The following is a 27,626-nucleotide window of genomic DNA, read 5'->3' as shown; positions in this document are numbered from 1 at the left end:
CAGACTCAACTGAAAACATGGCAAGGAAAAGACATTCAACTAAGCTTTTAGTACAGGCCCACTAGGACAGACAGCAGAGGATATGGAACACTCATAGTAGATGTTCCATATCCTCTGAGTGGAGGTTATTACCAGCTTTGGAGAACAAATTACCGATACCTCCAACCACAAGCTGCTAAGTGGAATGCTCCATTTAATAATCATGTTGTTGAGAAGGAAAAAAAATGACTATATGACAGTGATAATATATACTGTGTTGTCATAAAAAGGAGACTCAGAGGGAGAATTAGGAACCATGTACATGAGGTTTATTAAAAGGATTCTCCAAATAGACAAATTCAAAATTTGTATTGGTAACCCAGACAAGGGTCAGAGTAACAATAATGCAGTCAGGAATAACAATGCTAAGAACATTGGCTAAAATTCACAAAGACACTGAGCACTGAACCAGGAAGTGACACCGGATGTGAATGAGGGACTGTGATAGTATTCAGGAGACCGTGACCTCTGCTGGCGGGGAGGAGTATTGTTGTCAATTGCTATGACAGTCTTCTTACTTTGTGACGTAGTTTGCCAAGGTTGGAGTGGAAGAACTCAAGTGGCCTGCACAGAGCCCTGACCTCAGCCCCACTGAACACCTTTGGGATGAACTGGAATGCCAACTGAACCCCAGGCCTCCTCGCCCAAGATCAGTGCCTGACTAACGCTCTTGTGGCTGAATGAGCACAAATCCCCACAGCCACGCTCCAAAGTCTAGTGGAAAATCTTCCCAAAAGCGGAAATTAAATCTGTAATGGGATTTTCAAAAAGCCTTGGGCCTTATAGTGTAGTGTGTAGTGTGAACGCAGAGTCCCTGCTACAAATGACAACAAAACACAGGTCAAGCTAGTAGACCATCCTTCACCAGCTGGTAAGTGCTGGTAGAAAGGAATCAGTTTCTGAATTATGTCTACTAAGAAAGAAAACAAAATAAACTTTAACTGAAAATATAGTTAAATAATGAGGAAGCTGGCAAAGATGGTTTGGACCAAGTCAGCCTCTCTTTTGGTACCTGGTATCTGCAGACCAAGCTGGATTTTACAGCAGGATAAGGGTGACTTTACTGTTCAGGTATGCCATTACTAAGAAACTTGGCCTCTCTAGTACAGGTTAAAATGGTCTGTCCTAGTGAATTATATTATTTTATTTGATAATTTTTACTGCACATATATATATACACATTTGGCAGATCAGATCCTTCACAGAGGACACATTGGCTTAGAGGTTAGCGCATTTTCCCAGCACCTCCGGGGTTGGGGGATTGATTCCCTCCTCCGTCCTGTGTGTGCGGTGTTTGTATGTTCTCCCCGGGCTTCGGGGGTTTCCTCTGGGTACTCCAGTTTCCTCCCCGGTCCAACGACGTGTTGTAGGCTGACTGGCATTTCCAAACTGGCCGTAGTGTGTGTGTGACTGTGCCCTGTGATGGGTTGGCACCCCATCCAGGGCATGCCCAGCATTGTCCCCTTGATTCCCCTGGGATAGACTGCAGGCTCCCCTGTGTAAGACAAGTGGTACAGAAGATGGATGGATGGATGGATGGATCTTCACAGTCCCGAAATGGAAGTGATCACAAAAACGAATAGCCTACATATTTCCGTTCCTGAGCTCAGAAAACGGTACAGCTTTGAGTCTCCACACGGTTTTAACCTACTGTTTAGTTGTTGCTTCTAAAGTTTTTCTGAGGAGGTCGCTCAATCCCGTTTTTTTTTTTTTCCTCCACCACTCCGCCGTTATTTTTCCCCACTCCCTTGTCAATTCCCGCCTCCTGCGCTGTGATTGGCTGCGTCGTTCATCCTCAGAAGCAGCCCGCCTATCAGACAGGGTCTGCTGATATTCCCAGCCACTCACAGCACAAGAGGCGGGGAGAAGCGGGGAGAGGCGGGGTTTGTTATTGAATGCGGGTGGGAAGAGAAGAGAAGGGAAGAGAAAAGAAGAGAATGACGCTGCTGAGCTGCACATTGCTGCTGCTTGTCTCAGATGCTCACGGTGATCATGGCGGACAGCGCGAGTGAGAGTGACACTGATGGAGCGGGCAGCAGCTCGGCTACTCCCCAGTGCTCCACTTCTTCCTCTTCCAACAAACAGCAGGGTTTCGTGATTTCCCCGTTTCGTCTGGAGGAGCTGACAAATCGCCTGGCGTCCCTGCAGCAGGAGAACAAAGTGCTCAAGATCGAGCTGGAGACGTTCAAACTGAAGTGTAAAGCCTTGCAGGAGGAGAACAGGGACCTGCGCAAAGCCAGCGTCACGATTGTAAGTGCAGCAGACAGGAATGATCAGCATTAACTCATCATGTGCTGAATAAATCCATCGACTGTCTAATCCGCGGCTGCTCTTCAGTGTTGTGCAAAGGCGTGTCTAGCTTGGACAGCGTCGAGCTAACTATTTGTTTTGAGTCGTGTTTTGCTAGCTAGCGAGCGCCTTCGCTGGCTAACGTTATTAACCTTACATGTAGCTTGAAGACAGCTTGACATTGCTGTCACTTAGGAAAATTAAGACATGTTCGAACATATATTTTATTACTAACTCACTAAATAAAAATATTAGCTGCACAGCTAATCTCACAACTCATGTTCTGAGCTCTTCATTTAGCTGCCAAGCTAAACAGCTCTTTGAGAAAATAACAAAATAACGCACTATTGACACTTTATAAGTATTAACGTCTTTTTTTTTTTTTTTTTTTGGAAAATTACCAGTTTATCGTTAACTGAAAAACTTTGTTTTTCTAGTTTGAGTGTTGAGCTTGTTAGCTTAGAGGTTTGTTAGGCCCTAGCCAGGCTGTAGGTCAGATAACTGCTATGAGTACAGCTTTTTGGAAATAAAACACTATATATACACACAAAAAATGTTGACACCGTTTATTTAAAAGTGGAATAATTATAAATAAGTGTCACTTTTTTTTTTTTTTCCAGCACTCAGTACAGCCAATGGCAAATTGAGGCTGTCATTGGTGTTAAACTAAAGCCCTGTTTGGACTTGGTTAGTTTTACATCAGGAGGCTGAGAGTGTAAATATTACCAGATAATCTTGGATTTTAGTCACATATCAGTAATTAAAAAAAAAAAAAGAAATGTGCTGGAAAGTTTACAAAGTTTATAACGCATTTTTGCAGAAATAACCTCATGTAATGCAAACCATATCCAGATTGTAAAAGACACCGTTGTATCTTTTTTTTTTTTGGGAAAGAGGTTTTGCATGTATTCTTCGGTATAAAGCCACTCCAGGAAGGAATGTCTCTTTTCTATCATTTTCCACCTTAAAACAAAAGATACCAAGTATTTGTCCAAGTTTCAAATGCAGAACAATAAAAGACAGTTGGTTTTTAAAGGTGTTTGTGAGAGAAGCAATATTTACAGGGGTTTTCCTGTGACCTACTATTGATGAAGTGCAACCTGAGCAGCCACAACCCTCAACAAGCGCTCGTAATAAAGGTCACGGTAATCAGTTTGTATTAATATGTGGTGTATGTGGTACACATGAAACTTTATATGTGGTGTACATCTCCGTGATCTAGACCAAGATCTCTTAACCCATGCAAATCAATTCTGTACACCATTTCTGGAGTTTTTTGTTTTGTTTTTTTTGGGCTGGTCTTGGTTGGGTAATAGGCAAAACAGTCCACTGGACAACACAGTCACTAACTGGATCATATTACACACTATCTGATCATATTGAACCAGAGCTTCCCAAACGAATTTATATTGATGCAGATTTGCATGCTAGATCAGCCATGAATAGTAAGCACGCAGTGAAATCATGCAAGACGTTTCTCTTTTTGTTCCCTCCAGATTATATTGCAGATGGACCGTTTTGTGTTTTGCAATAAAGTTTATTTGCGATGGTATAAAAGAGAACTGAAACTATAGCACAGGCAGCGAAGACATTATTTATACAAGCTTTCATCAACAAGGAATCTCAGTGTTGCCAGCTTTGGTGAATTTTTAGACACCAAACTGTAGTAATATGGGGAAAAAAAAAAGCATCAATATTTAGTTCAATGCACCAGTATACTGTTATTCTTTTTCCAAAAAAAAAAAAAAAAACCAGTCTGTGAAGCAGATTGTTATTGCTCAGTATGTGAAATGTAACCTCGGCCATGTCAGACTGCCATCCAGAAAAGTCATGATGGCTGAATGTAATATGAATTCAGCTTCCTCGTTTGCATTCACCACACCAGCCCTTTCAGACTGTGTGTCCTTGCCTGACACACAGCTCATAAATATTTGATAATGTGTCAACTTTGTCATTATGGAAACCATTTGCCTGGGAAATAATTATGTCCTTGAGTCTTTAATTGCACATTTACATATTTTCTGTGGGTTTTGGTTGTTTGACAGCTCACTTCAGAGGCTTTGTGATTTGACAAACAACCCTCATCTCTTACCTATGTGGCCTTGTAAATGCTTTTTCAAATGTCACACTTTCTGATCCACAGCAAGCCCGAGCAGAACAAGAAGAGGAGTTCATCAGCAACACGCTGTTTAAGAAGATCCAGGCTTTGCAGAAGGAGAAAGAAACCCTCGCTGTCAATTATGAGAAGGAAGAAGAATTCCTCACCAATGAACTCTCTCGCAAACTTATGCAAGTAAGTGCTGAGCCTCAGCAGAGACCGGGCTGGCTTTAAGTTTGCCCATAAAACATGTAGGCCTGAAGAATCGAGACTGCACTGAGACTTGCTTTTTATGTTCTTGGTGCTTCTGGGAAATATGGCGATATAATCTATTGATATAGCGATCAATTATGTCACAATATCACTATTTTATAACAATTTCAGACTCTGATTTGAAGCAGATGATAAAAATTCTGAACATTTAGACATAAATTATTTATTTTTGCAGACATTTAACTGGACCTTTTCAGTTTTTTTTTCCTAAATGCAGCACTAGCATTTTTCTATAAATTTATTAGTAAACCTGTATATTATGTATTGTAGTAAAATCTTCAGCTATCCTGATGTGATATTTTTGTCACATCACCCACCCCTAGTTTTGACCTAGCTAGTGTTGTGCTTTAACTAGGTCATGCGAGATGAAAGAAGCTTCTGGAAACTGCAGTTGTAGTGGATTCATTATGCAGCATTATGAAGCAATGCTTTCATCTGCTTTAACTTTAATTAGGGTTTCTGTAATGACATGCACTGTGTATCAAGTGAACTGGCAGCAACATTGAGACATAAACTATCCTGACCGGTTCCATTTTTAGAACATGGAGTGCCAAAATCGAACTAAACAAACACAGTGGCTCCATAATTTTTCCGCCTTCTCATTCTTATCATATCCGCGTTGAAGCTTTGTGATCAAAAGCTTTTCGTTTCACTTTCCTCTTGGTCTTTTTACAGTTTTAGTATGAGTATGTGTACATGAACAGAACAGTAAGAATACTGTGAACAGTTTGATTATTGTGATAAATTGCTAGTGTAAAACCCTTTAGTAAATTGCAGACTATCAGTTCCTATTTTGAAGGAGGAAACTAGGTGGGATGTTACATGATACAAATCAAAAGAACTTTATTTCCGCTGTAATCTGAATCTTCAGTATCACGCCTCAACACACAGCAGGCTTTTAACTAGCATTTCATGTGAAATAAAGGGGTTTCATAAATGTGCTTTTAAAATTTTTTTTTTATCAGATTTGTCGATGTGTGAAATTGTCACTGCAATGGTTTTGCTGCCAAAAAAAAAAAAAAAACAGGGAGCGGAAAGTCTTATTGTCATTATTTCTCTACATGTGACAAGTAAGGACTAACTATCACACAAAAATAATGCATGCCAAGGGGTGTGATACGGCAAGACGCGCAAGCGGGGTGTCGCTAGCCCCCGAAGTGTGTTATTTCTGCTTATACCACAGCGATTTGCCAACAGTTACAATGTTTAGTGGTTTTTTAAGGTTTATAGTTAGACTGTTGATGTGGAACATCCAACAGACAGTTTAGTTCCTGTTCTCACTTACGTTTTAGCTGGGAAAAACAGTGATTCCCTCACCAGCCTTTCTCTCTCTCTCTCTGTCTCTTTCTCTTCACATAAGTAATGCGTTACTGTAATTAAATTACTCTTCCCCTTAAAAAAATACAGTAAGGGATTATTTTTCATTTTTAAGTAATTTAATTAATTACTTATGATGTACTTGCATTACATGTTTTATAGACTTTCAACAATTCTGTATAAAATAATATTGAATTTAAAATCTAAATTTCTTATCTAAAGATAAATTTTTTAAAAAATGAACTCAGTTTAAATTCGTTAGCTGTAGACTAGCGTGAGAGTTCACGCCAGGTGGCTGTAAAGTCAATCAAGTTCAAGGATGTCAGCAGAGACGAGTGGCTGTTTTGCTTCATTGTTTTGACACATGTAGACAAGAACATCACGATAAAAATGTAAATTATGCCCTGGGTTAAAAATACTATCGGTCTATCTCCGAAGCACAAGTAACCTACCGAAGCACCTGACATGGCAACGTAGACAAACACTTGTGAGTGATCTGTGTACAGCGACAGATGACACTGCAGCAACCCCTGTTACGCAGGTGAAACTTGATTTTACATCAGCAGTACAGAAAGTATCTGAAGGTGAATGTAAAAAAAAAACTGTCTGCAGGGTTACTTTTGTCAAATGATTACACATGCTCTCAAGCAGTGAAAATACTGTAACTACAGTTTTATTATGGCTTATTGAGTCAGGAGCTGCTTTTGTTTTCAGTAGCTCTTGTTAAGCCAGTTTATATCATTTGTTTAATACACTTGTGTACTAAAAAATGATTTAATAATGCTTAATAGGCTAAACTATTCCATGTTTGACTCACATTTAAAGAATTAAAAGAAGAGTTTCATTTCTATTGTTCATGTGGATTTTAAGACGTAATTAATAATGAGTAACACTATTACTTTTCAGACAAAGTAATTGTACTTAATTTACTAATGTTGATAATGTAATTAGTAATTAATTACTTTTTTTGAAGTAACTTACCCAACACTGGTCCGAAGACTTTGGGAAACTTTGAGTTTTACAAAGTGCTCACTACCAAGATTTAGATTTAGATTATGCAGAGCATCCACCGTACAAGTCCCTGTGTATGTGCTGTTACTATACAAACAATAGTGCATTAGAGCGAGCGCATTAATAATAACATTTCATTCATGTTACAGCCGGAGCTACAGTCCGAGCTGTGGTGCTGTAAATAGTTCACACTTACTGACCAATCAGATTCGAACGTTCAACCATGCTGTGATATAAGGAGGTGCTATTATGCGATAAAATATAAGAGCCTGTCATGTTCCAGTATGCAAATCGGAAAGAGGGTGGTTGAGTGAAACAGTTGTTTCTCATTTGCATTTTTACCAAAAGTTGATTGAAGCCAGGTACATTTTTGCTTGTTTTTTTTTTTTTTTTTCCTGTTGTCTAACTGCATTCTTGTAGTTTTTGTACAACTGCCTTACGCGCAATAACAATAATAACAATAATAATAATAATAATAATATGCAATGCAGTTGGCAATGCAGGCGTTATAGACTTGCCTTCATCATCTGAGGAATGGCTTGTAGCTTTGCGATGATTATTTTGCTCTTTTGAATGCGCTACATCAGACAGTGATGAGGCAGCAAAGTAGCACCGGTCTGTTTGTCACCGTCTACAGATACAAGTTGTTTAGTCATGCTGACATTGCTCTTGCTTCTGTATTAAATAGAAAAGAGGGGAAAAGCACTATCCGTTTGTAATTTGCTTAAATGAAGCTTAATAATGCAGACATTTTTTGGGGAAAGTCTTGCCAAGCAATTAGGCAGTGAGTCATATGCTTTCAGGGAACATTTTAAGGGGGTGGATTTTGTTGAGCTGTTTCCCAAGGTCACATTCAAAGCTTTCAGATGTTTTTTTTTTTTTTTTCCTTCAGTAAAGTAGTTTACGAGTTGCATGAAACTGAGTGGTTTGTTCCTCCTCATAGATATGGAGCTGTCAGCATGAATATTTCATAGAACCTCTAGACAGTACTACAGTCCTAAAACCATGTGCCTCCTTTCTTTCTTCCCTTCTCTCTTAGCTTCAACATGAGAAAGCTGAGCTTGAGCAGCACTTGGAACAAGAGCAGGAGTTCCAGGTCAACAAACTGATGAAGAAGATCAAGAAGTTAGAGAATGACACCATCTCTAAACAGCTCACCTTGGAGCAGGTACACTTGCAGTTTGGCACAGGAAGGTTCCTGTTTAGAAAAGTCCTACCCAGTAATGTCAGCCTTCTCTAGCACCTTTAATGTAATTTGGAGAAAAATTCACCACTGGGGTTTCACACACATTATGTTCAGTGGGATGTGCTCTGCAAAAACGTTGTTCATGCTGTCAGGATTCTACACTTTTGGACAATTCTTTACAAGCAAGTCTCTGCGTGGCCAATAGCAGAGCAGCATTTTCAGTGGGATATAAAATAAAGAAAAACTTTTAATTGTATCCGTATCTGGACTAGCGATGTGCCCTCTGCCTAATTCTAGTATTTCAGTGTTTGTAAGAAGTAATAAATGGATGTGAATCTCCTGTTCTGCCACATCCCAGAGGTGTTCTGATGGATTTACTGATGTTGTACTGGATATTATTGGAAATGGAGTTCTATTTTTTCTGAACACCTGCTCCAGCCTGCATGAGAGTGAAAATGGCCGTTCCCGAGACAAACCCAAAACCATCAAATGCAGTGTTCATTATCGCCGGGAGACCACAAGTTCGAATCGCGACCATGTTACAGCCATCCCTACCCAGGAGCCATGGCATTACTCTGTCTCCCCTGTCAATCACTGTGAGCATATTGTAAGAAGTATGCAGTGGGCAGATAGAGCTGGCTTCAGGTATTTCAGAGGAAGCACGTGTTAGCCATCACCCTTCCTGCTGTCGTACGATAGAAGAGTGCTGTCTGGTGGGTAGGAATTTTTGCAAATGACCAAATTAGGGAGAAAATGTGGAAAAATCCCCCCCAAAAAAAGAAAGAAAGAAAAAAACAGCTTCCAGATGTAGCTTTCTTTGTCATATTTTCTGACTAACTTCATGTGGACGTAGGGCAAAACGAATACCCAAATAGTGATTTTAGTATTTTGAATACTGGTCCTACAAACAGTTAACCAAGTATTCAAATACCCATGAGCACTAGTAGTCTGGCCGAGGAACCCTACAACACCAGCATTAAAAGCTGTCAGGTAGAATTGTATGGTGTCACGGTTAGTCACAGTGTATGCTCCGATGGTTACCTCACCGTTAACTTTTCTAAAAATGGTGATTAAAATGGATTTCCATCTATTATTATTTCCCTGCTCATTTTTTACCCCATCCTTACTAGTGGTTCTCATCCCTTTTGTGTCTGGCTGCGACTCCCAAAAAAATTTTTTTAACCCCTCCGTAATACGATGTTAGCTCTATGTCCAACTACCCTGCGTATGAGATAGAATCTGCTGGTTTGTGCGTTTGTTGACTTGAGACTTGACACTGACTTGCACATAGTGACTTGTGAACGTCTGACACCTGCTGAGTCCACAAAACCACAGCCATATGTGCATGGGTTTTGCAAAAAACAACATGTTAAAGCAAGTACATGAGTAGCAGTTGTAGTTAGGCTCAGACGATAGAACATATATTTAAAAAAAATCTCTCCCATCTACACTAGTTTATACCACAGTGGTGATGAATTCTCAAATCTGATTGGTCAGATGGCGTTGATTAATTTTCCGTAACAGCAGCGCTGACTAGTACTGGCTAAGATCACAGGTTTATATTAATGCTAGGCATTTCTGTAGTAAGAACTCACTCACAGGGACACAATGTAAGGATAAACAAAAAAAAAAATTATAAAAATTAGTAATGTTAAGCATCTCACCACCCTGATGCTGATTTTATTTCCTATACCAGCAAGCCCCATTGTGTTTTATTTTTTTAAAACTATCACCCACCACCAATCTTCACGTATTATGATATAATATTTTCTGCTTTGTCATCCGACTTTATCAGAGCCATTAATATGCTCATGGGTGTGATGAGGCGTGGAGGGACAAATTAATTTGTGTTCTGCTTACAGATTCATTTTGTCTTTTTTTTTTTATTATTTATTTTTCCAGCTCAGACGAGAGAAGATTGACTTGGAGAACACATTGGAGCAAGAGCAGGAGGCACTGGTCAACCGACTGTGGAAGCGGATGGACAAACTGGAAGCTGAGAAAAGGTTTGTGAGTAGTTTTTATTTTTAAAATTAATTTTTTCTTTTTTTTTTTTTTTTTCTTCAACCCAGCCCTTGTACACCTAATACATAAAAGCTAAGTTAAATCATTAGGGCAATGAATCTACAGTGAAAATTTCAGGGAATTGTAGCACTGATATTGGGTTAAATGGACAAGATGCTGATTGTTTTCCATTTATGACCAGGATTTAATCTGATTTCATCAGAACCTAATCCAATTTCAGTTGATGCTTATTAATTCAGCAGAGCATTATTTAAAAGCAAGCCAGGTTAGTTATCTAAACCTACAGGTCTCAAAGTGGAGTCCCAGGGAGTACGTGATTTTCTATTTTTTTTTTTTTTTTAACAAGTTTTATTTTATTATAATTATTTATTATTATATATTAGCTGGTCACTGTTTGATTGGTCACTTGAATTGAATGGGTTTAATCTAAATCTCAGTAACTCAGAAACAGACAGGCTTATGAATAATGTCAGCTTAACTTTAATGACAGTTTGACATTATTTAATAAATTTGAATATAAACTAAACAAAAAAAAAGTCAGAGGAACATTCAGGGATGATCAGCTCTGTGGCTCCAATAAATAGCCACAATTTTATTGTACATATTTAAATAATGTGCTTAATGTTTGAAATGTTGGATTATGATTGTAAAAGAAATCTCTGCTGGAGGGGTTCACAGATTTTATTTTGCAATTAAACGGGTCCCTGGTTGAAAAAAGGTTTGAAAGCCACTGACGTTAATGCCCAGTATTGTGGATTTTTTTAGGCTCTGGTTTAAAATGTAATTGCTGTCCCCTTGTTTTAATCTTGCACATGTAGCTGGGTATCATGCTGACAGTGTTGTATTTGTAACATCCCGGTCCTGCTGTGTCCCATCCATGTAGGATTCTCCAGGAGAAGCTGGACCAGCCGGTCTCCGCTCCTCCATCCCCCAGGGACATCTCCATGGAGATCGACTCTCCGGAGAACATGATGAGACACATCCGTTTCCTGAAGAGTGAGGTGGAGAGGCTGAAGAAGAACCTGCGCACTGCCGAACTGCAGCGTGAGTGCTAGAGCCCACTGAGGTCCACATTCTCACTTCCTTATTGCAGCAAACTTGTTTTGTAGGCTGTGACATGGCAAAAGTGTGCTATATGCTGTTTTTCAGCTCCCTGGTTGAGACATGATGAAATATGACACTTTTAATAGGGCTTTTTCCACTTATGGGCTGATGACGTAGGAGTTTTCAGTCAGTGTCCACTAGATGGTGCTGCATATAGTGAAATAAATCTGAAGCTCTGTTGCCAGCGCACCATGCTGATGAAATCTTCAGCTTAGTTTCCTCACATGTTGCAGCTGGGTACCATGCGGAATGGACATTATGTCAGAGGCGAAAACTTATTTAGGTCCCTGACAGTTGTCGGCATCGCCTTGAGTAAGAAATGCAAGGCTTGAGTAAGATCATGCAGACTTGCTCTCTAATATTATTTTTAATCTGTCCCAAAAAAAAAAAAAAAAAAAAGTGTGCTAGGGTGGTGTAATTGTCTACGCTTTTGTCCTATCATTAGGAGATTGCAAGGTCAAGTCCCAGCAGGGAAAAAGAGCTTGGATGTCCTTATTTCCCTCTCCTTCTGAGTTTGTACAGACCAAAGGATTCAAACTGCAAAGCATTTAATGTAGTCCTGATTAAGGCTTTTTTTTTGTTGTTGTTACTTTTGCTTTACTTCTATTCATATCTAATACCATGCATGGAATATTCAGTTTTGCCCTTTTCTCACATTCTCATTACCTGAAAGACAGTAATGGCATTATCAGTTAATCCAAGATACATTTATGACCTGTATAAAAAAATGTCATTGGGTACAAGTCCAGTCCTGTTTTGGTCTGATGGCGATGCAGGTGCATCCCTGTCACGCATATTACTTTCATTCAGAGGTGCTTTAACTTGTTTCTGTCTCTGCTGTCATCTCTAAACTGCTCTTTTGTGAATGCCTTCTCAGACACAGAGAAGCGAGCTCAGTACATCGAGGAGGAGCGGATCATGCGGGAGGAGAACATTCGGCTGCAGAGGAAGCTGCAGCGGGAGGTGGAGCGGCGCGAGGCTTTGTGCAGGCAGCTTTCTGAAAGCGAGTCTAGCCTGGAGATGGATGACGAGAGGTACAGAGACAGTGATTTTTTATTTTTTTTTTAAACCCTTTCAGATTTACTCATGAGCTTGTGCATTAATGCAGTGTGAAGTCTGTTTGCCACAGAGGTTCAAATCAAACAAGCCAAATGATATTTTAAATATATTGTTTGCACTCAAGCCCTGAAGGAAAAAAAGAGCAAACACTCAACAGTGCAGTGTTGTGGCCTCCAAGAACACTGTCCGATCAGGCATAGACTGTAGTCTAAACTTTAGTCTAAATCTATAGTCTCACATGCTTTGCTATATAACTGTAAACATCTTATAGTCTTGGAAAAACTGGCAGCTCTAAATGCAGTTCATACGTACAAACATATTATTCCCTGATTAAATGTCTCTTCTGATTTTCTGTAGGTACTTTAATGAAATGTCGGCCCAAGGCCTTCGTCCTCGAACTGTGTCCAGTCCGATCCCTTACACACCCTCCCCAAGCTCTAGCAGACCTATATCACCAGGTACACACACATACACTTCTGTTCATTCAGTACACTCCAGCCAAACCCTGGCTGCTTGTGTGGTTTGGGCTATCTAAGCTTAATACCTTTTGATAATGGATCAAGAGTATTCATGACAAACAAATACTGTTTACTGTATTAGTGCTTTAACAAAACAAGGTCTTTTCTTAGACCTGTCTGATAGAAATTCAACTGAATGATGCAGTGTGCTCTATTTTAGAGCCTACCAAAGCTCTATAGCCTATTTCTGTGATGTGATGTGAACAATGTGCTGTGTTCCTCTGGCAGGGCTGTCATATGCCAGTCACACGGTGGGCTTTACCCCTCCAGCCACACTGACCCGTGCGGGCATGTCTTACTACAACACGCCAGGCCTACACGTGCATGTCGGAGCCTCACATGGCATTGCGGTGAGTCACTACCATCGGCCTTCATCATGTGTGTTTCATTTCCTCTAAACATCACCTGTAAACCCAGCACATTGTTTCATCCATTGCAAAATGCTTTGAAAGTCTGTATGCTTATCATCAGTCTTGGAGGATTCTGAATATAGATCAACATCGTTGGATCGTGTTGGTGTGGATGGAAAGAGGACTTGACTGTCTGCTTCAGTTTTTCTGTTTGTGTGTGAAAGTTGAATCTGAAGCTTATGAGAATGAACTGCAGCATCCATATAAATCCTTGTGCCAAAAATAGTGCTTGGTGCAGCTTGGCTTGGCAAATAAAAAATTCCACTCGTTGTCACAGTGTCCAACACAGTGTCCAGCACAGTGTCCAAGCGAGCCGTGCTGTACTCAAGTCATGATAATGTCTCTGCCTTTTGTATTGGAACAGTAATCTTCAGTAGTTGTACTATCAAACACAAATTTGTACAAATGGATTAGTTTAATTTCTCAAAATGCAACATAAACAAGCAGAAATTCTTTTGATCCTATGGAGAGATGACTTCACAGTACTTTTATTTTTATGCATTTTTAACATCTTATTGATGTTAAGTTTATGGCGTTTCCAGCAAAACTCTAATCAGCAAACAGGGCATGCTTGGGAAATGCTTGGTTCTCTCTAATTATTCTTCTGCACAGGGAGTCCGTTCTTATTTATTTTTGTTCTTCTTATGAAATGCTTGTTGTGATCCGTGTGACAACGGCCTTAATCACATTCTGCACAACTTTTCCTGAACCTCTGTGGTTTCTGAGAAATTAAATAATGCTTTCCTAAATATGGAAACTTTCCATTCCAAGCATAATCTTCTTTCCCTAGTTTAACAGATTGAGCACGTTTCACGGAATCTGTAAAATGCACTGCTTGATCCCAAACTATGTTTTACATGCTGCAAGTGTTTTTAAAACTATTCTTCTCTGACAGAGGCCGTCCCCGAGAAGAAGCAACAGTCCGGACAAGTTCAAGCGCCCAACACCACCTCCTTCCCCCAACACGCAAGCTGGAGCTCAGCCTGGACCCCCTCCTCCTCCTCCGCCCCCTGCAGCACCAGTGCAGCATCAGCAGCCCGCAGCACCACAGTCCTCACAGCCATAATGCATGAGCTCAGAGTGGACTCAGACCAGAGCTACTGTATTCCCGCCAAGCCAAAGGCTTATCTATCCTATGTACATGGAGTCAGCATCTTCCTCTTGCACTGAGAATCAAATAGGCTTCACTGTTAATCTGTGTTGTATTTTTTATTTTTTTTCCTTTTCCATTTTGGTTTTGAATGCAGTTCAGTGGTCTTGTGGCATTGATTGCAACACTAAACCTGCTTGTGTTTTTTTTTTTTTTTTCCCCCCCCACTAGAAGTACTCCTCTGAAAGAAATGCAGAAATGTTTATGCCAGAGAACGTTAAAGGGAGTGAAAGTAATCGATTTCCTGTTAAGCCTCAGCTTTTGGGTTGATAGAGATTTTAGTGCACCTGTAATGCAAAAGAGAACTCTCATCCGCTTTGCTTACAGAAAAGGAAGATAGAATAATATGTGAGAAATGTCTAGTGATTTATGGCATTATTACATATAAATGAGTCTTCTAACAGTAACACACTAGACACATGCAGCCAGTCAGGTGCTGCCGAGAGCTGCTTTTATAGGCACCAGATGGGTTGGTGGGAAAGTGCAGCTAATGGCTTTTAAGGGATGCAGAAGAGCAGCCATGCCCGAGGTGCAGAAGCAGGGAGCCTGTTCAGTTCGTGCCTAATGGCAAAACATGCTCATGCAGCAATAGGCGTTTGTTCGATCTAGATAAAAGAGCATGCATGAAATGCAGTCTGGGCTCGCTAGGGAGATGAATTGCTTTCTATACACATGGTTAATTATATATATATATATTTTTTTTTGCTAAGAGCGTGAAAGAATGGTTTACTTATATGCTGCTGTTGGTGTATTGCAGTTTGCATCTGACTAACTGTAAACATGTATTGATACACCAGTTTATTCTTTCTTAATGAGTTCGAATGAAATGCCTTGGACTAGGCAGAAGGACAGAGGTATGTACATTGTTCTCGTACCCAGTTCACCTCCACCCACATCCTACCCTTAACAGTGTCTGTAAATGGTACCACTGTGACTTTTTCTCCCCTCACACCCCTCATAATTTGTTCTCAAGTATAGATGTGTGGATTGTTTTTTTGGAAAGAAAAAAAAAAAAAAAGGAAGGAATTCCGCTATGTACACCCTCAAGGTATAAATCTGTCACAGAGAGAAAGTGTAAATAGACACACCCCCTTTTTGTAAGCTTTGCAAATTATGCTGGGCCAGAGAAATTGTCATTTTATGAAACAAATTTCTCCCCATGATTAGTATGTGTCTGTGATCTCGTCTTCGACCTTCTCGTCTGTGGGTGCCCCTGGTTCTTATTCATTTATACAGCCTGTTCCACGTTACCAAATAGCATTCAGTTAGTGCAGCTTAAAAAAAAAAAAAGGCAGAACAAAAAAAACACAGAGCACTTACTGTCTGTTGTGAAGAATGCTAATTTACTGCAAAAACAGCTCAAAATGAAAATCAGCTCAGTGATAGAATTACTGGTACTAAGCAGCTCCGTTGTGGTTAAGGCACAGATGTTTAGTGAGGACACTGTCAGTGGCATCGGGCCTCTGCAGTGTTACGACACCACCTCCAGCACTGCTGTGTTTGTCATATAACACACCATTGTGGTGTTTGGGGGAACTGTCTCGATACAAATCCTGTTTGCAGTTCATAGATGTATCGGTTTCTCTCCTCTTTTTTTTTTTTTTTTTTTTCTCCTTATAAGCAATTCCTTAAGAGACCCTGGAAACGTACAGGGATTTTTCTTTTGTTTACCTTTTTATCATTTCAATGTAAATATTTGTTTCATTGTGTAAAGGAAAAAGAATAATTTGTTTTACCATGAGGTGTTGCGAGTGCATTTCAAGTTTGTGTTCAAATTTTACTAGAACGTAAGATTTTTGCTCATTTTGGTTGCCCTTGTCATTTTCTTTTTAAGACTGTTGACAAATGAATGTAATGTTTGCTCATGTTTTACTGCTATCTTCAGTGGATGGAACACCTTTGAGCCTTAACTCACTGTGGTATTGCTAAATGTAAGCATTATCTAGCTTATCCCCACATCAAATAATTAAAGCCTTAATAATGTGGTTCCATTTGCCTGAACTTTAATTGGTTCAAGGTAATAACAGGATTGTTATTACTGTAAAGACTCATGTAGTGAGTTTCTGAGAAGTGTTTACCACGTACTAGGATGAGGTAAGAACCTACGTTGTACAGTTGAACTTAACCTTGGATGAAAGCTTCTGCCAAATGGTAAACACCATTTTTCAAATGTGAAACGGTTCATTTTTCAAATCAAATCGTTTTCCTCCTCACTGTACAGGCACGTACATTGGTCATCTGTCAGAAGCTGCTGTGGAAAGAGAGCTCTTGACCTTGCGCTTGGAGTATCAGTAGGAAAGTCCTGTGTGCTGGCACCCCTGCACTCTGAATCCTGATTTTATCTGCTTGCGTAAACAAGATCTCAGGTTAGGCAAATGTTGAGTGGCTTTGAATGTTTAAAACCAGGTGCCTGTCAATGAAACCTGCGCTGGTTTGATCGAGTTTGCTCTAATGCACACGTGGTGTTCACGTGAATAGCAAAGGTGTGCATGCATGCTTCTGGACTTCAGCACTGCAAGTTACATAATCATCCGAATCTTCATTGAAACAATTAAGTCCTGCCCATACATCTTTTTGTTTTAGATAATTAGCCATGGGACTATTGCCCTTTTTTCAAAACTGGACAGCTTATCAAGTGTTATTCCAAATGCCAAATATGAAAATGCACGTGTTAGAGGGAAGAATTTGCACATACATGTTAGTAGCTAGTGCTGTGGAAAAAACAACAGTGCCGTAGTACAACAAAAACGTAAACTACTAAACTGTATCTTTCAGAGTGCAAATGCTTCTCACTGAGGGTTACATTCTTTGTACCTTCAGGTAAAGATCTCAAGACCTTTAAAACCTGTATGAGGTGCAAAACTGAATCTTGAAAATTACTGTTGTACTTTGCACCTCTCGGAGCTCTAGGGTCGCCGGTTCGATCCTGAGCTCGGGTTCCTTTCCATGTGGAGTTTCTGTGTGTGTTCTCCCTGAATCCGCATGGGGTTCCACAGGGTTCTCTGGTTTCCTCCTATCTCAAAAAAACAAAACAAAAAAAAAACAGTATAGGTGAGCTGATGACTCTAAATTTCCTGTAGTGTGAATGAGTGTGTGAATATGTGTGTGCATAGTGCCCTGAAATGGACTGAGGTCCCATCCAGTGTATGTTCCCATTTCATACCTGGTGTTCCCGGGATAGGCTTCGGATCATCCTCAACCCTGACCAGGATAAAACAGTTACTACAGGAGAATGAATGAATTCACATTGTTTATATAGTCAGGCTTTACTGGACAATTATAATTCCCTCAATTATTTTCTTCCCATAATCATTTTAAACAATAAATTTACTTCCCAGCTTATCTCCAGGCAATGTATGGAGCTCCCTGTTTAGTCAGTGTTATTTTTTATTTTTGCATTTTTATTTTTAATGTTTCAGTAGAAAAAACTTATTAGTAACGTCCCCCAAAGCGACAGCTTTAACCTTCTGCTTAAATTTGACGCAGGACAGAAGATTAAGCATTTTTTCAAGTTATTTAACATCCTGTCCACCATTCGGTTTTCTGGTTGCCATTGGTGACCGCAGCGTTCCATAGCAACCTCTCAGACCGCATACTAGCGCACTAAATAGCCAAGTGCGCCTCCACACCAGTGCAGGCATAACAGTACAGTGGTGCACTAGTGAGTGCGGTAGTATGCTGGTTAGGACGTGGCATGTTTCGGATGTGGACGCTGGTGATAGTTGTGTAGCTTCAGTAACCGGTTTGGACCGGAACAAACGCAGGGCTGCACAATACAGCTACTACTACTACTAATAATAATAATAGTAATAATAATGATAGTAATACACACGCGCGACATGTTTAGCATGGATGCTAACAAAGTGTTGATGCGGTCTGGTTTTTCTGTGTCGTTTCTCACAAATTTGTTCAATTCCACCGGCATTTCCACTTCAAACTAAACGAGCAGTTGTTGAGTAGCTGTCAGACATGGTGTAATTAGGTTTTTCTGTGCTGTCTTTGTGTGCTGTGAATGACGGGGAAGTTATAGAGCATCGAAATGTGAGCAGACCAGCGGGAACAGCTTCAAACCGGTTTCAGCACCGCCGCAACAAAAGCGGCTCCAGCACCACACACACACACTTACACTCACTCACACACACACGCAGTGGACAGCTGGCATGATTCAGCTGAATAAAAGTGTAACCTCGACTAGTTTCTTCTTGTCATTTATCCAAAACGTCATGATATTAAGACTGAGTGGTGTAGCAGTGCAGAGAGGCAGCTCAGCATCTTAACTGCTCTCATTACATTTCTGCGACTGGCTGCACATTTCTGGGTAAGTCTTATTTTCTTAAACTTTCTAATCATCTCGTTGTAATTCTGTCAGTGGTTGTTGTGAGAGCTAACCCAGAATTATCCATAATTTCTATTGGGCACGGTTGTTACTTTCATTTTCGTGTTTTTATTTATTTATTTGTTTGTTTATTTATTTTTTAGTTACCAGATGCATAGGTTATTAGTGTGTTTACATTTTGACATCCGGTTTAAATTTAAAAAAAAAAAGAAAGAAAAGAAAGAAAGAAGGAGTGGATCATTAAAGTTGGCATATTTCAGAATGCCAGTGTGAGCACAACAATATAAGCAAACAAGATGGCTAACTTCCAAACGACTCCATCTTTCCTACACAAGTGCACTAGATAGTGCACTATATAGTGCACTTACAATAGGGATCCATTTTACACTGAAGCTCATGCATCGTTACAGCTAGGCCATGCATGGTGTTCAGGTTGCTGGAAGTGTTGTTTATTAACAGGGCATGTCATTCTTGGGAAAGCCGAAGTGAGACCTTTTACACATTAGTGAATAAGTGGAATAAAACTGCACGTACAGTGAAGTGGTGATTTGTTTATATAATGTCTTTTTCTTCTCCGTCTTTACAGGATCTCTTTGAAGAACCTAGCAGCTAAGAATGAGCTCTAAGAAAGCCATGGATGGAGGCTGGGGCTGGGTCATTGTGGTGGCCTCGTTCATAGCCCAGCTCCTCGCCTACGGCTCACCTCAGTCTGTTGGAGTGCTCTATCCCGAGTGGCTCAATGCCTTCCAAGAGAGCAAGGGGATGACCGCGTGGGTGGGGTCTCTGGTCTCCGGGGTCGGCCTCATTGCCAGTATGTTGAACACTGTTTATGGATACTGTATTAAAATGTAACTGGTAAACTGCAGCAAAAGTTCATCTGGGTCACAGAATGAACAGATCCGTAGGAAAGAGAGCCATTCAACAGCCAGCCATAAGAAGGCTGAAATCGACGTTAAAAAGTGTGTACACTCTAGCAAATTACTCTTTGAAGCCTCAGCCATAAATTCTTCACCGAGTAGGCTTGTGCTCTATGAAGGCTGCTCGCATACTCAGCATATTGTTTCGTATAATAGCCTAAGTACTTAACAGGAAATCCCTTTCGGTAATCCAGGTTAAACACCTGCGCTGGACTCTACTCACTGAGTGGCTTTCAAATTAGGTAGTTACCATTAGCACCGAATGTTAGATACAATCAGGAGCCTTGGTGATGAGCTGTGGTACTCAGAGGGGGGTCCCAGAGTTCAGTAATAAAAAAGCTCCATGGCTTCAAGAAATAGACAGAATATTATTGTACACATTTGATTTAAGGAGCCTAATATTTGAATAGTTGACCTATGTTCATAAAATAAATCTGTACTGAAGGGGTCCCTGAAATTTATTTTACAAAAAAGCTTCAGAACCACTGCCTTAGAAAACATACGCAAAAGCAGGCATCAGTAATCCTAGCCACAGACTCTAAGTAACTAGTGCTGATGAGTCACTTTTTAAACCATGGACTCGTTTATATTGGCAATAGAAAATGAAGAAATGCCAGCTTGGATGTTACAGTGTTCTCAACCCCATTGAACTGATAAGCCGTGACCTGACCTCATCATTTCAGCATTGTCAGGATGTCTTCTTATGAAACAAGCAGTTAGATATGTGAAATAAAGTGCAATGTGTTAATACATATTGCATCACACTATTGGCAAGGGAAATGGTTTTTGAAGCCCCATTTGGTCCTTATTGTTGTTGGTCAAACATGTTGTTGCAAGAATCCTCTGAGCGCATTTGTGCACCTGTTCGATTTATTGTATACTGGCTTTTACTATAAAGCTTGATTATATACAGTAATAAACCACTGCTTTTGTATGATCATCACAACAGTGCTGTTTTTAACAGGATGAAATTGCTCTTTTTTGTGCAGGTCCCATCTGCAGTGCCTGTGTGGTAAACTTTGGCGCCAGGCCTGTGACCATCTTCAGCGGAGTCATGATCTCTGGAGGCCTCATGCTTAGCGCCTTCGCCCCCAATGTCCACTTCCTCATGTTTTCCTATGGCGTAGTCGTCGGTACGTCCTGTGTTTATATTTGCAGAGGAAATCCCTCGCCTCATGGTAGTAAAATTAGGTCAGTGTACTAACAATGGCAGCAGTGTTTAGGGTTGAACTACTGTATGTTTCAGGGGTCATTCTAGGAGGAACATTTAAAACTTTTTAGTCTTAATGTTGAAAGGGAAATTTGAATGAAAATCTTTAAATTAAAAAAATTGTGTATTTAAATCAATTGCTGGTTGTTGAATATATTTGGAATAGGAAAAGGGTGGAAAGGTATAGGAAATCACCTGACAACTATGAAAACATTCTTTTATAATAACGTTTAAGTAGATAACTGTACAGTTTGCTAGTGGATTTGTATAATTTCCCTCTAATAGCCTCGTGCTTTCTTTTAAACAGGAGTAGGCTGTGGACTGCTGTATGCTGCTACCGTGACTATCACATGCCAGTACTTTGACAAGAAGCGTGGCCTTGCTCTTGGCATTGTTACTACAGGTAAACACATTAAACATAGCTAATGCAGTGTTAATAACAATTAGCATAAAATGTGTTATAATACTACATTTTAGTGCTTACCTGTTCATCATTACTTTTCAGGTACAAGTATTGGAGGATTCCTTTATGCCACGGCACAGAACGAATTCATTGAGATTTTTGGTCTTGATGGCTGCCTGCTGCTCATTGGATCATTTGCACTGAACATCATTGCCTGTGGTGGACTGATGAGGCCGTTGCACTTGCCAGCTTACTACCTCAAGCAGAGAGCTGCCCTGGTGGAGAAGGCTGAAGAGAAGCTCAGTGAAAGGCCCCTGGCCCTGGACCACTCCATCAAAAAGGACCTGCCTGTCACTGATCTGCTGATCACAGTGGAGACCAAAGACACTCTGGCTTCAGAAAAGGAACTGCTGATCTGCTCAGCCTTGGTCAGACTGCTCAAGAAGAAGCAAAAGGCCTACATAGAATACTTACACTCCATTGCTGACCGAATGAGAGACCGGGTATTTGTAGCCATGTGCTTGGCACTGTTCCTCTACACCATGGGGGCATTTCCTCCACTGCTCTTCCTGGAGGATGTAGCCCAAAGTGAGGGCTTGATTGAGGGCATCAGCGTTGTCCCTCTGGTCTCAATATATGCTATTGCAGGGGGCATTGGGAAGCTACTGCTGGGAATGGTGATTGACATTCGCTGGATGAACAGCTTTTGTCTCTATGGCGTCACGCTGGTGGGCAGCGGCATGGCACTTCTGCTTATCCCTTTCATTAAGAGCTACATAGGGCTCCAAGTGATCTCAGTAGTGCTGGGTTTCTTCTCAGGGAACTGGTCCATCACACCCTACATGACCACCAAGGTGGTTGGCATAGAGCGGCTCACTGAGGCCTACGGGATCTTGATGTTCTTCGGTGGCTTTGGGATCATGCTGGGACCTCCAGTTGTAGGTAAGCATGGCCATTTTTATTTCACCCAATACCATTACTTCCACTGCCTACACCTATGCACCAATTCATAGCTAATTTCTGAACCTTTCTCTCTTTGAGGCTTGTTCTTTAATTAACTTGCTGGTTTGTGTTTTAATTCCTGATGTAAAATTTCCAGAATAAAATTACTCTGCGCTGTGTATCCTGCTTCCTGCCAAATGACTGCACTAACGAGTTCTTATTATGGCTGCAGGCTGGTTCTATGATTGGATGCAGTCCTATGACCTGGCCTTCTACTTCAGTGGGAGTTGTGTGCTGCTGGGTGGAGTGCAACTTCTGCTCTCTGCCCTGTCCTGCTGGGACAAAACCCATGAGTCGTCTGCCAAACCTGAGGCAGAGTGTACTCATAACTGTGACAGCGTGGCTGCCGTAGCCTAAAGGATGGACAGTCTTTTCTTTACCGGTGATTTGCCTGCTCAAGTCCGTGGCTGAACCTGAACCTGGTTTTAGTTGATTTACTTTTCAATGATACATTGCGCCTTATTGTTAGTTGATGTTTTGGATTTTTGTAATCTGATGCTCCAGTCAGTGTTTTGAAAACACCATTTTAAACGAATGGACTCAGACTTGTCCTGTCCTCAGTTGTCCTTTCCTAGCCTTGTTTTATGAGGCTCCAGGGTATGGTGACAAATAATTTCAAAATGTCTGTTTCTTAATTATTGATGCTGTCTGTTTTTCTCGAAATGTATGTTCCCTGCATTGCGTTTCTTTTATATTGAAGTAACTGAGAGCATTATGCCATGACACTCATTCAAGACAAGATGCAAATGTCTGATTTTTTTTTTTTCCCCCAAAGATGCAACACTATACCACATTCTGGTCCCTTAATAATGACATCTTGACTTATGTTGTTAGTTGTTAGTGTTGTTGTTAATGTTGTACCAAAGTTATTTGATTTTCATTGTCTTGGACAAAGGGTTAAATCGACAATCTCATGCCACAAATACTAAACCCAATCCGTCTTTGTGCTGCTGAAGTTATCTTTTCCACATAGTGTTGGCCCTGGATATCAGGAGCGCAGCTTGTTTTAACAAGGTGACTAATCCGACTCAAAAACTATTCAAGTGTTTGATGTGTGTCTGTAGGTGCGTTGGATGACATCGCTATCCACCTTTCATTTCAAGCAATTTGATATATTTCAAGCAATATGTAGACATTTTATTTGTCTATTTCTATTTGTATACTCTAACACTTCTAGACTGTTGTATTTTTACATGCACTGAAGTAGGTTGTGCAGTGTTGATTTCTATATTGTTTGTTTCTTTTTTAGATGAAGAGTTATTTTACTTGAACTGTCTCTGCATGATGTTATTATGTAAAAAAAACATGAAAAATGATAATCTTTGGTTATAGGGTCATACGAGATGTGAAAGACCCGTACACTGTCTTAAAGCACATGATGCCACCTGTGATATTTATGTATTTATGTATGTTTTTTTTTTTTTTTTTACTTTATATGGTTTTTAAAAATAGAAATAAACTAAGATTGATAAAGCAGTTGTCACCATTAATTTAGCAGTACTTTTAACACATGATTGTGAACAATGTGGTGCTTTCAGTCATAACATACAAGTTGAGAAGGTGTTGATTAATTTTCTATAAGTGACAGTAGTGTAGGCTGCAATCGGCTGCAAGGCAAATCACAGGTTTATATTAATGCACTCTTTCTAAAATATTATCATTTCTGTAATAACAACTTATTTACAGGGACAGCAGCCACTCCAGTTTATTCCTAATAATGAACAGATTAAAAAAAATACCGTTACTTTCAAAGAAAAACGTATAATCATGAATATGGTGAAGCTTTCTGTAAGGAGATGTTTATTTAACATGTTTATAAGGAGTCTCTGAGGTCAGCAGTAAGTTTTCCGCCATGAGAGGACTTTGTACTTTATAGTTTCTCAGTAACAAGACAAGCTGCATTTTCTATCTTATTAACTTCAACAAGAGAAAAAGAGGCTGGTAAAAGAGATGAATGTTTATGGTTGCTGTAATGTAAGTAATAATAGGAACCAACTTGTTTCACATATGTGCCACAGCATTAAATATAACTATAAATTGATTAAAAAAAGTGACGTCATTCTTAAATTAAAAATATGCAACCACTGGCAAATTGCTGTGCTATAGGAAGTCATTCATATTAACCTCTTTGTAGGCTGTTTTCCTATGAAAGCTTGCCTTGTTGTGTTTTATTCCTTACATATCTCACCCTAAGAGAGTTCTGTTTAAATTTCCTGCAGAAGGCAACACCTTTGATGACTGTGCCTGTGACTGTGTTTATAATCCTGTTCAAACTCTAATCCTGGGCAATCTCCCAATAAAACAAAAGGATTGTTTTATCATATCCAGTTGTAAAACAGTATCTGGTTCCAATTAGCTTGTCCTGGTCAATGGTAATATAGGTACAATAAAAGTACACTCACAGGTATATAAAGATTGCAACTCCAAGTTTTAGGAGACGGCCATCTGCCTCCTGCATACTATATTAAGACAGACTTTCATTTATCTCCAGCATTAGAGAAAGTCTACCTTCCACTCTCAGTGGAGACACTATTTCTATCTGTCTCTCATGTCATTCCACCTGCATCCTGTGCTTCCTTCTTTGGTCTTGTATGTTTTTCCACATTCAACTTCTTGCTCAGTTTTTTCTTTGTATTGCATGATATACTTTTGGAACTGATTTCTCCCCCAAGCACTTTTAAAGAAACAGTAAATTAAAGAAATGCCCAGACAGAGTTGACTATAATGTTCTGCTAGACATTTAAATGAACCTCTCACAAGCAACCAAAAAGGCTACTGCTTTCATGTTTCATATCTCAAACTGCTGAGCTAGCAAAGTAATGCTTAAAGTTAAAACACTCTGAGACTGCATTGCACAGTAGATGGTTAAAAAGGCACAAATCTTCTGAGACCATTAAGTCACATTTGAGTGAAAAGCTTTGCCTTGCAATTCAAAAGCTGGGCACATATTAGAAACCGAACGCTAAGAGAGAATACATTTCCAACATTTTAACTAAAGTCCATTGTTTGGAGTCAGTTATATAAACTTATTAACTGGAATCAGATATTTGCGTGATGGCATAAACACCTGTTTAACCTATGAGAGTGCCTATTTCTGTCATTGGTTTTAGGTTAGCAGAGTGTTTTTTTTTGTTGTTGTTTTTTACAGTGAGTCTGTAACCATGTTGTTACAAACAAGAGAGCACAATACAGACACCACACCATCTCATGAGCACAGAGCCTCCCATCAGGGTGTGTTGATCTCTGTAGTTCTTAAGTGGTGCTCTCGGTTACTGGTAAACAGATACCTGTCCTCCTAAAGAGAAAAAAAGGTTGTGCAAACACAGTTCATAAAATCACCTCGTGAATGGCTTTTTGGCTGTCAGGTGCAGCCAGGAATAATTACTAGGTATACAGCATGTAGCATGTACATTTACTGTAGCAAAATAAGCAGTGTAGAAATGTGGTATTTATTTTTCCTTGAACCAACTGTGTAGAAAATATACAGAATGTATCTTTCAAAGCCCTTTCCCCTGGGTGTGTCTCATTCTACTCTCATTTGCTTACACTTTCCTTTCCCTACTACTTCTCAATACAGAAATCAAGATGGCACTATCATATTCTCATCAACAGTAAATAAACAAAGGATTCTTCCTTTCAAACTTTCTGATATCATTCAGTGGTTTCATGGAAAAAGTGTCATATTTAAGATATAAATCATAATAAAGAGTCCTATTAGGATTTAAGATATAAATGTATATATAATTACATATATACATATATATGCACCTGCACATTTATGCAATTATCCAATCTGCCAGTCATCTGGAAGCAGCTCAGTGCATAAAATCATGGAGATACAGGTCAAGAGCTTCAGGTAACGTCCACATCAAACATCAGAATGGAGAAAAAATGGGATCTCTGTGACTTTAACCATTGCATGGTTGTTGGTGCCAGATGGGCTGGTTTGAGTTCTTCTGAAACTGCTGATCTCCTGAGAATTTCACACACAACAGTCTCTAGAGTTTACACAGAATTGTGCGAAAAACAAAAAAACATCCTTTGAGCGGAGGGTCTGCAGGATGAAACACCTTGTTGATGAGAGAGATCAGAGGTCAGATTGGTTCAAGCTGCCAGGAAGGATATAGTAACTCAGATAAGCACTCTTTACAACCGATTAGAGAATTAGATAACTGCATGAATGTGCAGGTGTACAGGTGTTCCTTAAAAAGTGGACAGTGAGTATATATCTGTTACTTCTTGCACTGTAAATGGGAAATTATGTGGTGGGTGATTTTTAATGCTCATTCCATTTGCCCAACTGACTGAGGCTGTAAAGTTGATCAAGGCTCTCTGGAGGGATTTATGGAGTGAAGGTGGGGGTTCTTCAGTCCAAATGAGTCTGGCTCAGTGGCTTTGGAGATGGAGCATGGCAGCGCTAATCTCTATTCCAGGAAACTGCTTTCCAATGGGAAATGATTCAAAAGGAAAGCAGTTGGAACAGAAACTGGAGTTACTATCTGCCAGTACTAATTTGGCATATGAATTTGCTTTGAATGTAATGTATGTTACTCTGCTAAAAGAAACATGTACACTGTCAGTACTGATAAATTTCCATTTAATAAATATATGCAAGATTTTACATTGGACAAATATACAATACACGCTGGAGGAAACACAGTCACAGTGTATACATAGGTATAAATACTATCTATGGCATCATAACATACATTAGAACAGAAAGCAAATGTATACTGAAATTGTAATATATAATTATGTATAATATATGTATACTGAAATTGTAATATATAATTTCAAAGTGTCTTGGGACCCTACTGTATGTACAGTGCATTGCAAATGTATTCAAAAGTTCCTCTTGACCTTTTTTGCCTTTTGTAGCTTTACAACCTGGAACTTAAATAAATGCAATTGGGATTATATATCATGTCTACATGATAGTCCATAATTTTGAAGTGGCAGAAAATCTATATAGTTTTGAAGATTATGCACAAATAAAAAAAAATTTAAACGTAAGCTAAAGTCTTGGCAAGAGTAGCAGTTATATAGCCATATAGCCATACAGCCACATTCTTTCCATTTTCATTCTTTCCATTTTTCCATGTTAATATTATGGGCAGTTCTGTGTAGATTCATGACATATAATCTCAGTAAAGTTCATTTTAGTTCCACACTGTAAAATTCAAAGGGGTGAATATTTATGAAAGCCACTATACATAATCAGCTTTGAAATTATACATGGGTATCAGTTCATTTTAGTTCATGGTAGTATTGTCCACATG

At 39.7% G+C, this 27,626-nt stretch overlaps 2 protein-coding genes across 2 annotated transcripts; both read left to right on the top strand.

The window, feature by feature from the left end:
• The first annotated feature begins 1,941 nt into the window (after positions 1 to 1,941).
• On the top strand, positions 1,942 to 16,468 carry ccdc6b (coiled-coil domain containing 6b). The gene is made up of 9 exons (XM_026914606.3): positions 1,942 to 2,289; positions 4,472 to 4,621; positions 8,067 to 8,195; positions 10,116 to 10,219; positions 11,122 to 11,282; positions 12,220 to 12,376; positions 12,759 to 12,859; positions 13,148 to 13,269; positions 14,225 to 16,468. Exons 1-9 carry the CDS (start codon positions 2,017 to 2,019, stop codon positions 14,393 to 14,395), a joined length of 1,368 nt encoding a protein of 455 aa, XP_026770407.1. The 5' UTR covers positions 1,942 to 2,016; the 3' UTR covers positions 14,396 to 16,468.
• A 1,771-nt stretch (positions 16,469 to 18,239) lies between these two features.
• slc16a9b (solute carrier family 16 member 9b) lies at positions 18,240 to 24,009 on the top strand. The gene is made up of 6 exons (XM_026914557.3): positions 18,240 to 18,797; positions 19,402 to 19,626; positions 20,722 to 20,865; positions 21,250 to 21,345; positions 21,448 to 22,287; positions 22,520 to 24,009. Exons 2-6 carry the CDS (start codon positions 19,431 to 19,433, stop codon positions 22,702 to 22,704), a joined length of 1,461 nt encoding a protein of 486 aa, XP_026770358.3. The 5' UTR covers positions 18,240 to 18,797; positions 19,402 to 19,430; the 3' UTR covers positions 22,705 to 24,009.
• Positions 24,010 to 27,626: the final 3,617 nt, after the last annotated feature.

Source organism: Pangasianodon hypophthalmus, chromosome 12 (genome assembly GCF_027358585.1).
Source record: "Pangasianodon hypophthalmus isolate fPanHyp1 chromosome 12, fPanHyp1.pri, whole genome shotgun sequence".
Classification (NCBI taxonomy): Eukaryota; Metazoa; Chordata; class Actinopteri; order Siluriformes; family Pangasiidae; genus Pangasianodon; species Pangasianodon hypophthalmus.
The sequence above is the reverse complement of the archived record's forward strand: the minus strand, read 5'-3'. Positions and strand labels throughout refer to the sequence as shown.

Excerpts from the sequence above, each read along its gene's own strand:
- ccdc6b (XM_026914606.3), top strand. The coding sequence starts at position 2,017 with ATGCTCACGGTGATCATGGCGGACAGCGCGAGTGAGAGTGACACTGAT. Across the intron at positions 10,220-11,121 it reads AAACTGGAAGCTGAGAAAAG|GATTCTCCAGGAGAAGCTGG; the intron begins GTTTGTGAGTAG and ends CCATCCATGTAG. Across the intron at positions 12,377-12,758 it reads CTGGAGATGGATGACGAGAG|GTACTTTAATGAAATGTCGG; the intron begins GTACAGAGACAG and ends GATTTTCTGTAG.
- slc16a9b (XM_026914557.3), top strand. The coding sequence starts at position 19,431 with ATGAGCTCTAAGAAAGCCATGGATGGAGGCTGGGGCTGGGTCATTGTG. Across the intron at positions 20,866-21,249 it reads TTCCTATGGCGTAGTCGTCG|GAGTAGGCTGTGGACTGCTG; the intron begins GTACGTCCTGTG and ends TCTTTTAAACAG. Across the intron at positions 21,346-21,447 it reads TCTTGGCATTGTTACTACAG|GTACAAGTATTGGAGGATTC; the intron begins GTAAACACATTA and ends ATTACTTTTCAG.